Source organism: Styela clava, chromosome 3, assembly GCF_964204865.1.
Source record: "Styela clava chromosome 3, kaStyClav1.hap1.2, whole genome shotgun sequence".
Classification (NCBI taxonomy): Eukaryota; Metazoa; Chordata; class Ascidiacea; order Stolidobranchia; family Styelidae; genus Styela; species Styela clava.
Window position 1 is genome coordinate 18,329,971 of NC_135252.1, and position 16,388 is coordinate 18,346,358.

General features: G+C 35.3%; 1 protein-coding gene across 1 annotated transcript in view; it reads left to right on the top strand.

Moving 5' to 3' along the window:
• The first annotated feature begins 8,829 nt into the window (after positions 1-8,829).
• The window catches only part of LOC120342007 (nuclear pore complex protein Nup205-like), a 47,116-nt gene continuing 39,557 nt past the window's right edge, over positions 8,830-16,388 (top strand). The window contains exons 1-7 of the mRNA XM_039410651.2: positions 8,830-9,109; positions 10,892-11,063; positions 11,815-11,959; positions 12,914-13,073; positions 13,798-14,029; positions 14,742-14,823; positions 15,288-15,486. Of these exons, the coding sequence (XP_039266585.2) occupies positions 8,969-9,109; positions 10,892-11,063; positions 11,815-11,959; positions 12,914-13,073; positions 13,798-14,029; positions 14,742-14,823; positions 15,288-15,486 (1,131 nt within the window). The 5' untranslated portion in view covers positions 8,830-8,968. The remainder of the gene's footprint in view (positions 9,110-10,891; positions 11,064-11,814; positions 11,960-12,913; positions 13,074-13,797; positions 14,030-14,741; positions 14,824-15,287; positions 15,487-16,388) is intronic.

The following is a 16,388-nucleotide window of genomic DNA, read 5'->3' on the forward strand; positions in this document are numbered from 1 at the left end:
TCAACGCTACTCTATACTATTACGTAAATTTGTTTAGAATCGGTAATTTGTAATGAAAACAGTAGGCCTATTATCTGTAACCAAATGTTGCTGTTTTATACTTTTTCAAAATTTCAATACAAAGAAAAGATTTAACATCAGGAAATATTGTAGATTATATGGGCTACAAGATAAAAATTCTGACAAAACATTTGAATTACAATAAACGCATGGCCCGACTGAACCAAATAAAATAGGATTTATTGACCTAGAATATTTTGATTATCAAGCTAAATCGTGAGCAAAACTTCATTGGATTAAAATAGGACAAGTTTATCGTTCGATAAATTATTATTTTTGTTGCTAAAGCAATACTGCTTCTTCTTCAGTTATTACTTTAGTTTTCTATATAGTTGAAATTGAAACGAATTTTTAAAATTCTTCAGAATATATTTTTGATTATTCTCAGAATATCTTTGTGCTCCATGCAGCATGTTGTTACTTATCGATCTTAAGATCGGTAAGTATATTTATAGGTATTTGTCTGTATGTCTGTCTGTGTGTGTGTCTGTTAGATGCACGTGATTTCTCACGAAAGCGAGATTGAATCTGCTCCAGATTTTGCATGTGCATTCATCTTATCTCGGACCAGAAGCCTATTGATTTTGGGCGAATTATGTCGTATAATTAGCGAGTTATCAATCAATTATTGATATAGTGATCTAGATTTTTGTAAAGCGAGAGAATTTTGAAACCCGCCGAGTGTGTGCGATGCGCAGTGCGCAAGTTACAAGAGCGGATAAATCGAAACTGCAGTTTCTGTTTTGGGGGATCCCCTAACTATCGATCGATAAGTCTTCGGTTTCCAACCGATATTCTCGTTTTATCCTTATCTTGTATTTTTTCCTGGTTCAGTTGTTTCGCTCAAAACGTTTCCAGACTTTCATTGATGGCGTAATGGATTTCCCGCATGATTCAATTCGCATAAATACGAAATTGTTTGTCGTTTGCTCACGAGATATATTTGAACCGTTTGGATGCCCACTACTTTATAATCAAAAGAGCGTGAAATAATTTGGCAATATTAGGCCATATTCCTTGGCGAGTCAAAATATTGGCAAGCGGCACGATCACTACACGTTTCATTTCTTGCTCATAAAAATTTGCAAGAAAACTGTTACGTGTTGAGCCTCAGACGTGGGTTGTCCGAAAAGACGCTTTGAAGAAGACCAAATTTGGTTACATCTTTCCCCCAAAGAACGAATGCATTGAATCATTTGACAATAGAAGACCATCATACACGTAGCGAATTAAAAGAAGGGAAAGTGACGCCAGAGACCTCGGAGTACTACGAAAACGAAGTAAACAATCTCGAGAGGGAGCTTTTATAAGAAAAGTTTTGAAATTTACAAATTAATAGTATTCCACACAGTCGTGAATGTAACAGTTGTGCGTTGAAATGTTAGAATTAGTCAATTGAATGGCCTTCCATGCAGAAGGCTATTAGACTGCTAGGAAATTTGATTTTCAATCTAATCACACGAGACTTGTACTTCCATTCAAATGTAATGATTTGCTTAAGCATAAAACTGATGTCTGAAGGAGCTACATGGCTGATTTACACAGAACATTACAACAAACCAGTGTGATTCGAAATTTTAAAAACGAGTTTTTTTTATATCGAACTTACTAACAACCGATTACTTAATTTTATAAGATGTATGCCACTACGTAAGCTATATGAACGTTTTGCATGATCTAATACATAACTTTCCAAAAGCGAAATATAACGCTAATCGTCAGTTGCGTCGCACGTCACCAATTTCTGCTGTCGTCTAACGCAGAGCTTCCCAAACTTTTGAGCTCGCGGCCCCTTCTAATTTTTTAAAATTTTTCACGGCCCCTAATCACGTTAATAATACCAAACAAGAAACTACTCAATAAGAAATACAATCACATATTTACTCAGATTAACGTTGTCGTTACTCAATTATTCAGTGTTATGGGTGCGGATGCATTTTGCTGCATAGCAAGTTCTGCTGTAGCTCAGTGTTTGTTTATGCAGGCCTAATTGATAAATTGGGATGTGTGGCCACCGACGGCATGGTCCTCATCCATAATTTTTCACTCTCATTGATCAAACTTACCATAAGGCAAATTATCAGGCAAAACACACCTATACGAAAAATATGCTGCCTAAAAATAAAACACAATTTTTTCATTGTTAATATATGCACTTTATGCCATTCGAGATTTATAAACATGTAGGCCTAAAGAATAAAGGAAAAGGTTAACTTTTAGCGCTCCCATAGTATGTGAACCAAGATGGCGGACACCGAAACGTAGTATATGTACCAGGTTAGAGTAGAGGCTATAATTCCATTCCAATTTTCTTTACTTTAGTTCTATCACGAGTTCGGCGACTAGCCAAGTGACTCCCGTAGTAGGCCTATTTGTATCTGAATTTATGGCCGAACCCTAACCTGATACACAATACACATACTACGTTCCGGTATCCGCCATATTGGTTCACATATTACGGGAGTACCAATTTTCCTTTCTTATCTCTGTTTAAAATGTTAAAAAATCACGCATGTTCGATAAACTCGGTTCAGCAAATGACTTAACTGCAGTCTACGAAATTGCAGCATGTAGGTAGGGTTTACCTCTTCTGATACGTAACAATAGACCCTACGTAACAGAAAGTAAACATCGAACGCTAAAATGACTTTGATCCATATACTTGTCATTTGCAACAATGGAGAAACAATAATACATTTACAATAAATAAAATATGTGATATGTTTCGAGGCGAACAGCAATTAAAGCCGGCATTGCTATGCAAGCGCGATGATTCTACCGTGTTTCGCCGATACTAATACCAAGCCTGAACTTTATAAAAAATGATTTTATATATGCGCTCCTTTAAAAAAGACTTGGTCAGCGCAATTTTTTTACCTAGTCCCGTGGAAGTGCGTCGTTTCATTTTAGGGTGTCGCTAAATTTTGTGATTCGCGAATCTATTAACCAACCCATATCTTCTACTTTTACTGAAAAAAAAGAAGATTAAATCGATCTTACCTGGTATGGTGTTATAATAAAAAGATTTGTTTCTGAAATATTCGGTTTTCTGTGGATAAAGATTATTTTTCCTTGGCTCAAAAGTGTCGCGAACTCCCATCCTCTTTGCGATTTTGTATTTATATGAAGCAGGCTTTTCTGACATGGTCCATTAAATGTGATTTCACTGACTGTCGTTAGGTTTTGTTTGTTCGTTTATATGAAATTCATTGCAGAAAAGGTCTTTTATTGAAAGGTATCAATCAATACGTATTTTCACAGGGAGTCGCAACTTGAGCATAATATTTTTGGAAGGCGTCACAATACAATGAAGTTCGAAAACCATCGAGTCCAATATAGTCGATAGCGAGAAATCTTTTCAACTTTTTAAATGGTAATAATCTATATGTAGAAGTTATTTTAATCAAAACGTATTCATATTTTGTATATTTAAAAATATCGCTATTCTCTACATTCCCCCAAAATAAGCCCTAGTGTTATTTTCGAAAGAAAATTGAAGACGCTGTCCTATTTTCGGGGAATCAGGGTATGAAGATGTATTCACTCGGAATCGTGAAATATTGTTTTACACTATTTTTATTAATTGTATTTGGAATCAAGAGTCTGAAAAAAGCACAATAGATATAGTACTTTGTGTAAAATTGGTGTGCTTTTTGGGGCTCTTAAAATTCGTTTCCCGGCCCCGGAAGGGGCCGAGACCCCTAGTTTGGGAAGCCCTGATCTAACGCATGGTGTGCAACCTTTATTACAGGAAGGCCAGATTCAAGTAACTGGGTGAAGCCGCGGGCCGTACCTTTATTTAAGATAGAATTTCTAGTAGTTGTAGACTTTCAGGCATAACAAAATTGTTTCTTTTTGTTATTGATCAGCATTGGTGGGGGTCCTTGCAGAAATGGTTGAAACGCAAATATTTCTGAAGAAATTGCTATTCAAATTTATTGTCACACCGACTTTAAACGAATTCATTAAGAAACACATTTTATAACATTGTGTATTTTGCAGGATTTTGCTAGCTAGTTTTGAAATGCTAGTTTTGCTAATATGACAGTGGCACTCGGGTACTGGTATAGACTTTGCATCGGAAAAAGATTGGAATTGCTCGCAGGTACCAGATTAACTAAACTAAAAACTCGTTTCGCGGCACATTATTCAAAATTCGCACTTCTCAGTGGGACGCACAATTTTTCCCTGCGGGCAGCAGTTTGCAAACCCCTGGTCAAACACACACAAAAAAAAACAAGAACGGGTTTTCTGATTATCACATTCCAGCCCCTGAATCTCACCAATGCTTCTAACCATCAAGCATTGATATAATCGAAGTAAATATTTTCAACAATAAGACAATAAAATTGACTAAGAATTTTTCGGAAAGAAAACTTTTCTCCGCGACTAATCGATCTATCAATGTTGAATTTCTAGTACATTACTGTAAAGGACTGAAGCGGCTAGCTGGTCACTCAAATTTCACAAACAATTATTTTTTTTACCATTTATAGTTTTTTTTTTCTACCTGGCCCCCGAGCCATTTAAAACACTCAATAATATTTTAAGTATTTCTCAACCAGTGCGAACTTCTACTAATTTCATGAGGTCAAATTTAACCAATAATTCTATAGGGAGATTTATTTGTCAAGCTGATAGAAACTGTCGCAGCAAAACACAAGGCCAAGGTTGAAACATTAATACATGATGAACGAAATTTGCATTGTCAATGTTTCATCCTTGGCATTGAGAAATAGTAAGAGTTTCAATATTGAAAATCTCCTTGAAACGATTCTGCTTTTTTGTCTTCTACTCGTTGAACAGATCTGCGATATCTTTAGAAAAATAAAATGAAAAATCATTAACATATTATTGTTTCACACTTTTGCTAATAACTTGCAGTGCTACGATCGGTTAGCTCACCCAATTTTCTACAACCGTGAGTGATCGATAGGTTTGCTTGATAAATTTCCCACAACTGCGATATCAATATAATTATGCAAAATCGACAATAACCCGCCCAATCCAGTAAATACAATATGAATTGCAACATAATTGATCATTTTGATACTGATACTGACTTGATCAATGGCATAAATCCGATAGCACTGATCCGTTGGCCAATATAGCCAACACACGCACCATTTACCCATCATGACGGAAAATATGGAAGTAAATCAATTGGTTTTATATTTGACTTCTAACAAGTTTTTATGTTAATAATTTTTCAGCTTTTTCAATAGTCTTGAGTTAGGCGATAGTTCCCACATTTGGATAATTGCTAAATTTTAAAATGCCGCACTGAAGTTCATAACAGTGGTCGGCAAACTTTATTTACTACTGAGCCAAATATGCACATTGACGACAACAAGCAGACCATATTGATTTCCGCCGGTAAATAATTGCCAAATTGAACTTCATTTTATCACGCACCCTCAACTGCTATTTCTGTGTTAATTACAACTAACAGATCGACAAGTAAACGACTGAAATAAGATTTCGCTTACGCTTATTACTACAAAACAAAGCCGTACAACAGCCGTTTTACGACTTTTATTTGGCGCAGATAATGATATTGTGAGCAATTTTTCCTTTTGTGCATTAAAGTTGAGGTCGTTCGGGGCCACCTAAAAATTGTTTGCGGGCCGCATTTGGCCCGCGCATTGGCAGACCACTGTTATACAGTAACGACAACACGACAGTCAGATGTAATGAACGTCTTATAGAGACAGTGTTAACAGTGGCGCTAAAAGAATTTTACCCTCCGCAAGTTTTTGATCCAACTTTTTCGCGCGCTCAAGTATGGAATCAAACTGTTGTTGTTGCTCGGCGCTTGGTTCCTCATCTTTTTCTTCATCTCCTTTGAGGTAACAGCGTCGTCCTCGGAATTTACGCCTTCGTCCCCATGGCCAACCAGGCCTTGGATATCTTCTTCGAATTTTTCCTGGGCCCGGACTGGATGGAAACATAGTGAATTTGAAAAATATGCTTGATTGTGAATAAATTTTAAAGGAAAAAGGGACATCTCGAAGTATGTGCACCAAGATGGCGCACAACCTGAACATAATATGTGTACCAGGTTAGGGTTCGGGTTGTGCGCCATCTTGGTTCACATACTTCGGAAGCGCCAAAAAAAAATATACGTATTGCTTGTTATGGGTTCTAACAGTTTTCAGCCTAGTTACAACAAAATAGCAACTTCAAAATCGAAAATACAACAAAATCGTGTCAGCTAGATGCACAAATACTTTCATCACATAAAACGTTAAAACCTAATAAAGCCATAATACTAACCAACCTTCAAATTAATCAGTGGAAATAAAGAATTAGTCAGTGAATCATTGTTCCGTATTAAGACGCTTCAACTTAAATTTATCAAAGACAAAATTTATCGCGAACAAAAACAATTTTGTATTCAGTGAATTACTGTATTAAAATAGTGTCAATCAATAATTTAATTTGTATTATTATTTTCAAGAAAAACCAAACTTATTATTTGACGCTTACAGCTTCCGATTCCAAAATCAAACACAACCCAAGTAGAAGCAAAATCAAAAATGCCTTGTTCATCTTAAAAAATAAGATATAGAATTATCTTATTTGGATCAAAGATCTTTGATTCGGAGCACGTTGTAATCGTCAAAAGTTGAAGTTACACCGATAAAAATCATTCCAGAACACATTGACAATTATTTTGAAATCGAACTCCACGTGGAGGCTGTAAATTTTGAACTTTTTTCAATGTCTATGTTTACATGTTGTCTTTACTTTCAAATAGGAAAGTTACACAACGCATAAGTCTGCACGACGAAAACTCAATCCCAAAATCTAAGAAGCCGACTATTCCGAAAAAAAAAAATAAATATTGGAATGTTACTCAAAGGAAAAATTTATTATATTTCCTAGCTAACCTTGATTCAAACTGTTTGACACAGTTAGTCCACTGGATACACGATGAAATTCTGGATGAGCATCACAACCCTTGTTTATATTGATAATTCTCAATTGCGTCACTGCCGTGTCATTCGTTGCATTGTCTCTCATAAGGCAAAAATAGACGCATGAAGAAGATGGCTCACTCTCATTTTAATCATACATTTCCGGTTTAATATGCTGTTGCGGACATGAATGGATTTGGGTTCATGTAACGTCGCTAGAGTCACGGTCGAAAATTGTACTTCATTCCGATTTTTTTTTTGTTTGTAGGACTATCGAGAAGCATTTTGCTGTTTTAAATACGATAAGCGTATGATCGGAATGCTTGAAACAAACGACACGAGCGGGGCTAAAGACACTATCTGGGGTGGTAAAGTGCTGAGCTAATTTTTATATTTCTATGTGGCGTTTTATACCTTCTCTACAACCAAATCTTATTTTCAGTTATAAATAGGTTAATTGTCGGTGAATCTGTCATCATGTTTTACTACCGAAGCGAAAAGGGCAAATAAATAATTTGAATAAAAATGGTGAATTTAAAAAAAAAACTAAAATCAAATTTTAGATAAAAGAGTAAAATAAAAGCATGCTTGTTTGAAGAAATGACACTATTAGAAATTTGTTAAGTTGCCGAAAGACTTCCTCGAAATCGATTTCACAATCTACACCCTACACGGAGCAAAATTTTGTAAGCATTGCTACCCGCGTTGCTGATATCGCAGTCTGTGGTATTTTATTTACTACTATTCTTTCTGCTTTAATTAGGTCATGGGTCATTTGAAATAAGCCTAACATTCAGTTGCAAGATTTTTTTAGATTTCTAACATATGGTGCGATAATGTACAAGAATAGCCTTGGATGCTAATTCAACAACAAAATACATCTATAACAATCTCGATTCGTGCAATTTGTTGTGTGTAACAGATTATATTTTATCTTTTCGTTTTGTCTGTTGTCAGGTCAAAAGTTTACTACAATAAAACAAATATAATGCAAATATATATTATATAATAATATTTATCGATAAAAACAGTACCACTGTTACTAGGATTACTAAACGCTATGCTACCTTTTATAGGGGTTTTGTATACTATAATATTATTATTATATTATATAGTAAGACAAGAGAGCTACGCACAAATATATGGACACGTTAGACCAGAGCGAATCAGTCCTTACCGGTACCTTTGACGCTACCGGTACCCTCAAAAAAGTTCTGAATTTCCAGTAGCAAGAATTTTGCAGAATCAAAACGTACAGCCAGTCATGACACTGACTAAAATCCGTGTTCCCATGGATAAAAAATAATGCAGCAAAATTTTAGACGAAATATCAAATTTCATAGAATTCACGCAAAATTTTGAAATAAATAAAAGTAATAGCCTTCTAGCGAAAAAATTAATCTTTAACCACTGAAAATTTCAAAGCAATTGGTCCAGTATTCGAAGAGAAAAGCGACTTTTTAAAAACGTGTCAAAGAACAAGAACAACAACAACAACAACAACATAATATTGAAACGATCGTTATGTCCACTTCGTGTCCAACAAGCGAAACGCAACTATAAATAAATATCCGTTGTTAGTGATAATGGTTTTAAATTTTGCATGTGGATAAAATGAGGATACAAGCGACAATCCGATAACTTTTAGTGCATGATGCAAAATTTCAATTAACTCTTTCAATAGTCGCTACTCGTAAGATTGAAATTTGTTGCCAGACAATCCCAAGCTTTTTTTCCGCATTTCCGTTTTTTCACTGGAAATGCTTGAGCAAGATCAGAACCGAATTTTAATGTGGTGGCACGAACTGCAAACCATTGGCACCGTCTAAATGCCACTATATTGTGGCGGGAGCGTACTGCACTTTTGTAGTTCGTGCCATTTCAGCATTCCGAGTTCTAGAGATTGGATTTCTGTGAGGTTTCATAACTACAGAACTATAATATATTATTAGGTCTGTAGGTATTTCATTTAACGAGGACCGGGTGTGATGATGGAGAGGTGGGCTCCGTTTAAAGAGCTGTGGTCAACTGTTCAAGAAATCGTTCTCAGAAAAAGTGGATCGATTCATCATTTCAAAGCTCTTCTTCGACGCCACAGACCTGACTTCTTAAGCCTGCTTAAAAACCCTGTAAGCATCTGTTATTGGTATTTTGATCTCGAAGCTCTATAGACTAGTGGTTTCCAACCATGCTTCTTCTATTCAGTATGACACAGTTTCAGCAGTTGCAGTTTGCAGTTGTCCAATTTCAAGAATATCCCCCACATTCAGACATTATAAGACAATAACTATAAAAGTGAGTGCAAACCCTCCCTTGCGAAATGTTCTGGGCCTCCGTACAGTCGTACTGTATGGAATCAAACGGGCAAACTGGCATTGCATAATGAACCATCTGATCATTCAGCCATTGTTTACCTTGAAAAAAAAATCTAATTTATCACGGTTATTTGAATTACTATTACCAAGACAATCTTTCGCGATTTGACACATCTGTCATCGTGTCATACGGCCATGTTTCATAGACAAATAAAGCCTGTTTCATTGAACCAAATGTTGAGAAATCCTGGAATCGGAGAACAGTGCCATACTGCCAGTACAGCATTGCAGCCAGACAGTTTGGGGTTACCCAAGTTTACATTTGAATCCAAGAGTCCATATCTAGATATAATCACATGCATATGTAACGTTTATCTGAATGTTGTTCAAATATAATCAAATACACAGGTTTAATATGTGTGTTCCACTATTACGCTTATGCCTTTGAAGACAATCACATTAAACCGTTAATCTAAATTTTTTGATTTGCCTAGTCTAGTGTATGATGACATATATGCAAATGCACAGGAGTTCTTCAAGCTGTCATGGTTTTGCTCCACCAAAAAGGTTTAAAACCACTGTTTTTGACTATATTCCCTTAATCCAGGAGTCTGGAACCTTTTTGGTCAAGAGAGCCATAAAAGGTAGATATTTTCGATTGTATCTCTGTGCGAGTCATATAGCATTTCTTCACTTAATCAGGCCTGATTTTTACTCAAAAGTCAACACATACAATGTCATATACATTTATTGTGACTTCTGATGCTGCATGTTGACGCTGAGGGCCTTGAACGGCTGCTCACATGAGCACAAGTTAAAATCTATGATACTCATCACCCTTCTTTCGTTTAGGCATCTTCGTAGTATTTTAAAAACTAGCTTTGCTAGTCTGATCTAAATATGACAAATACTGTAACTGTAACTAGTACGTAAAAATGGACAAAAAGCTTTTTTCTATTGCTCCGAGACTACCGATTTGTGATGTCACAATATATGTTCCAGAATCACATAATTTGGTCACAATGCCTGTCTGGTAATTCTCTTACAAAACATAGACATGCGCTGGGCACGCGTTCTCAAACTTATTGGCAAATTTGTCTATAAAAGAGTTTGAAATCTCGTTACAATAGTAAGCTTAGCCTCAGAATATTAGATTTTTCTGGAAGCCATAAGCCGCCACCAAAAGAGCCATATATGGCTCGCGAGCCATGGGTTCCCGACCTCTGCCTTAATCCTTTCATACTGTAACAAGATATTATTCAGCCATCAGATATCTGGATATTGCAATGCTTCAATACTTGGATATGCTGTAGTAAAACTTCAATTGTAAGTAGGGTAGTCGCTAGACAAGCAAAAAATTGGAAGGTCAGATCAGATGAGATCTCAAATAAAATGCTTGCTTACTCCTTTCCTTTTTCGAAACGTTTTTATTTATTTTTGGTTATAGGTTGATATATTTTCTATTTGACTCAATTTGATTCTATATATACCTCAAAAAAGGTATTCTGTGCAAAATAAACAGCTGTTTGACAAATTTTCTGTTTTTCTAGCGACCACTCATAATATATTATCATAATATACTTCTATTTTTAACAGGTGAAAAATGCTGAGCATCGGACCAAAGTACAAAATGCAGTGAACGAAGGTTTGAGTCTCAAAGGAGAAAGTTCGCCGCAGACATTCTCTCAAGATTTTATAGATGAATCTCTTATTGTCAGTGATTTGTTCAATTTGAATGAGTTTTCTGCCGTTGAGTTATTATTGGAAGGTAAGGTTGTATAAATCAATGTATTTGTTAATAGCATTGCCTATATTTGTAAAACAAGGTACAAACATTTATTCTAATAGTCAACTTGTTGAGAAAACATTCAAGAAATTAACTATCTGTATTAATCGATGTTAGACGATTCGTTAGTCAACGATTCGTACGGTACTCACCATTAAAAACAGTAGTTTCCTAACTCTAAAATTTTAATTTTTCAAATTACCGTAGATATTTGAACCTTGGGTGTCGCTGCATGGTAACCAGCTTTGGTTCCCCGCGAGTTCCCTTCCCCAGTAAAAAAATCTATAATTCATTCGAAGTTTAAAACTGATAAAGGTTGGATTTAACCATTCAAATAGTTATTTGGTATTTTGGATTAAAATGGTAACCTTCGACCGATTACCCCTTTCTCTACGCCTCAGTGTTAGTAGATCCATATGCTCTACAAACGCTGCAAAGATATTGTTTTTAAAAAGTAAAATTCTTGTGGTTCAGAAGTCTTCACACTTACAAATATTATTCTGTTAAGTTCTGCCTAGCCCAACCAAAGTCAAACTTTTTCAGAAAAGCAATATCAAGAATATTCTCAATAAGTTGTACATTATTAGCATCTGTGTGCAAGGTAATGCCAGTGATAAGTTTACAGATGTAAATAAAGTGAACAACTTCAAGTGGAATGTACGCTGTGATAAATGTTTTGAACAATTCAATTTTATTCTGAATTTTGGATTACTATTTTTTCTAATTAACATAGGTGAGAGGCAACAACCTCACTATCCACAATTAACACGAGGATTGGTCGGTGTTCTGTTGTACTGGGATGGAAGAAAATGTTTGACAAGTTCGTTAAAAACTCTCATGCAATGCAGAAAAGGACAAACTTGGACTTTGGAAGTCAGGTGATTGGGATTGGAATTTGTACCTCTGTTTTTTATTTCGAATATTTCATCCATCACTTTATAGCTCATCCTCTCGTGTTGTCATCGAAACATTGCAGAATCTGGATAAAATTATTGTTATCTTTTATATATATTTATTATTACAGGCCCATAATTTTGTTTTTTTGTATTTTTTGTTATAATTTGATATTGATATGTAATTATTTCATATTTTGACATTTTTCTGCATTTTTTATTTAACACTACTTATATTCGATTATTTTCTTTTATTTGCCAAGTAAAATATTTTTGTGTTCAAGAATAGTTTTGGTACTGTAGAATTCATTATTGTTTTCAATTCCATTTTTCTATTTCAATATTTTCCATTAAATCAAGAGAAGCCTTGCATTTATCAAAATTTATGCAATTTGACAAAAATGAGAATTGTAACATCTAAATATATTCATCTTCTACAGCTAAATTATACCTGAATATTTGGAAGCACACTTTTGTGGGATATCATTATTGAATTGTGTTTAATAAGTCTAAATTCTTATGAATTAAGCAATAATCAAATCAATTTAGCAGCCTTAATGAAACATTACTCTTAAGTATAATAATGCTTAACAAAGATTTGATATCTAATTTTCCTGGTGTTAAATGGAGCTTATTTCAACTAAACTAAAGTTTTGGTCACAGAACCGCAGATTCTCATTGCAATTGATTTGAATTATTACCGACACAAGCTTGGCGATCTGATGCATCTGTCGTAATGCCAGATGCACTCGTTTTAGAAACAAATAGGGTTTGTTTCATTGAAACGAATGTCTGGACGTCTTGGAATCAGAACTGTGCTTACAGTCCTGGGGTTTCGCAAATTTACATTCAAATGAGGAGAAATATTTTTTAACAAAGTCTTTGTAAGATTTTTTTTATTCTGACATATAATAATAACCAACTCTTAATTTTATACAGTGATGAAATGGTCGAAGCTGCAACAGCATTCACAGACGAACTTCTGGAGAATGGTTTGACCAAACAAGTATTGAAACTGTTGGATGAAATTCAGGTTGACAAAGAAATTGAAACATTGTCAAAGCAAAGAGGTTTAGGAGGAGTTAAGCATAGGAAACAAGTGAGAATCTAAACCTCTATATTGACAAATACACGTTAGCAATACTAGAATAGGAAATCTACTAGACTAGACAAACGAGAATATCGGTCAGAGATCGAAGACTTGTCGATCAAAAGTTAGGGGATCCCCCAAAACAGAAACTGCGGTTTTGATTCGAAAATATCTGCAAACCCAAACTGGATTGTTTTGAATAGTTTTCAGCCAATATCAAAAATGTAGGAAACAATAGCCAACGCCCCATGTCGTCGTCGAAATACTACTCGAGGAAATACTTTTATGAAGACATCGATAAGTAATAATAGCCACATCCGAAGGTTGCTTATTGACTTTTTGTTCCCTTCAACAATCAGTCTGGACCTTAAATTTTGGTATGGCCAATACCAGTATGAGGTAATTTGCTTACAATAAACAATGGAATAACTGTTATTTCTATCCTGAGTATTGAAATTCAACATGCTTTTATTAATTTGTTCATTTCCGGTCGAATACCGGAAATTCAACAGGTATATCAAAGCGTTTCTTTCTAGATGTACAGGAACCTAATTCTGACAAGGCCAGACCGTTTCGCTTTTTTCATTTTCGGTTACAATCCTTAGTTTTAGAAAAAAGAATACTACATGTATAATATCTAGCTTAATAAGATGCTGAACATTGCATTCAAAATAGGACATTGTTCTGACATTGCAGGATGGTTATCGCAATATTTTTCCATCTATCTCTTTAGGTGCGAGACTTGATCACTTGTGTCAGGAACGATTTAGCAGAGAGTTTATTCAACTACGCCGGCCAATCAAAGCTTTCTTTGAAAGATACTTTATCTATTCTGGATCATCTTGAAAAAAATGTAGAAGCATCATCAGATGGAAGATTATCTTTTGATATTTTGTCTCTGCTTCATACTGTGTTCTATGCCTTCACTTTGCCACAGGACATTCCCATAGAACAAGATGACAGAGGTATGAGTATGATTAGAAAAATTTGTTTTCTAAATTTTGTACTTATGTATTGTGTGTACCAAGCTAGGGTTAGGCCATATTTTTATCCTGATTTTCCCTATTGTAGTTCTATTACATGTTGACCTGTTTGTTTTAGCCAAGTGAATATACCCCCTGCCCATAGGTTTCAGTCCCTTTTACACAACTTGATGTAAAATAGGTGAACGAAATTGGTGACCTCCATATTGGTACACATACTTCTGGAGCGCCTTGGGTTTTTCAAAGATTGATAGAAGGTTACCTGCGGAATGCTCATTACCAGTATGTGGAACTTAGAATGCATGATAAATGGGATTTCACACACTGCAAACATACAACATCTTTTGATATAGGTTGAAATGAAATGAACTAAAAATGTTATTTATTAATTAAATATCCTAATTAAATATCCCATCTATTGCTAGATTAAAATTGTTGAGAATCGGATAGAGTTGGTTAATTGGATATAATGTTTTAGACAAAATTTCACAAAGATTCACATTAAAAATGCAACTAAATTATGGACCGTGCCAAATTTCAAGTTCTATGAAAGTAAACATCCAGTTTTAGACCTATTGCACACAATTTGGGTTAATGGATTTAAAATTGAATTAGCATCTTTTATCTGTTTTATATACCATCACATTTAGTCGCTGTATATCAGATAATATTTTCGTAATTTATATATTTCAAGGATTAGAACTTCTGCTGAATCATCCTTTGATTGCTGAGAAAGATTTTGTTCAGAATGTTCACAAGAAAATAATGAAAAGAGAGTAAGTAAAATTTCCAACATTTTCGACTTGCTCCACAGATTAATTCATGGATGTGCAACTTTTATTACAAGAAGGGTCAGATAGAAATAACTGGCTAAAACTGCCGGCCTCACCTTTATTTAATTAGCACAGGCTTGCTAGTAGTTGCAAGCACAAAATATTGGATAGGCCTATTGGAATTACCAAAGTAAAAACTCGTTTCGTGGGTCGTGTATCATCCAAAATTTGCATTTCTCCGCGGGGCGCAAAATTTTTCTTGGCCCGCGGCCCACAGGTTCCACATCACCTTTCGAGTAACAAGAGGAAACTACCTAGCTCAAATGAGAAAAATTGAGTTGTTATCAGTATGGAGCATGCGATAAATCTAATTCTAAAATGAATCCTCTTGTTAATTTGCACAGTTTAAAATTGGCCTTCACTTTTTGAGTTCTTGACTATATTAACATGATTATTCACATTTGCAGTGAGTGGAAAATCCCGGGCATCAAAGCTTGCATTCAACTTGCATGGTCTCTTGCATTACGTGCTTTAGCTCAGATACCAATGGCAGTTTTGGAAAATATGCCTGATACTTTCAATTCTACTGGATTCACTGATGCTTTGGAACAAGATGAAATGATGTTGGAATTTGCACTAGGTGGAAAAGTATTCCAATTTCTCAAGGTAAGAGCCTATAGCCTATAGGCCAGTGGTTCTTAAACTTTTTTGAGTGCGACCCAAATCTGAGTTTCACGAATACTCGCGACCCAATCCTAAATAACGCAAAATGTGTTTTTAATGTCAGTACAGTTTGACTCAAATACAGACAACTATTTATTAGAAACAGTCCATTGACTCAGTGAGATTGATGAAACTGAAATTTCCTTTTCATTATATATTCAATACACAGCTCTATTTTACTGAGCGCAATACGCAAGTTGTCACGGGAATCGATGCGATTGCGAGCTTAGTTTTAATAACCGTCAGTGCCAAAAATCCTCGCTCGAACAAGTAGTGCCTTGTCGCGAATTGTAATCAAATGTGCACACACTGCTTCGTTCGCGGTAAATGATGACTAGAGATGAAGTCACATTTTCTGTAGATATTGAATAATTTAATGTTGAGATGCGATCTTTTTCATTGCGTCGTCTATTACAATTTACATTACCAAAAAGACACCCGTTTTTAGTTATTTTAATCCACTAAGACGACATTCCGCGAGGTCAACACAACGACAAGCGACGTGACTGGCATATCAGAATTGTGATGTAACAATGAGCTCAAGACAGTTCTTTCCGTGAATGAAACTTTATATTCCATTATTTTTAAATATCAGAGTTTAGAAGCTAAATTGAAACATTGGGAAAGCTGAAAGTTCGTCCTTTTCCTCTTAGATTGCCCTTGCATTGACGACCTTGTCGCGACCCACTTTTAAACCTTCCGCGACCCATGTTTGGGTCGCGACCAGGGTTGTCCAAAACAAATTGAATATTCGAAAACATTCGAATATCAAAGTATTCGAATACCTTTTTGGCTGATTTTCGAATAATTCCGAATAGTAGCCACTCTTCGCCGTCAGCGAGGTG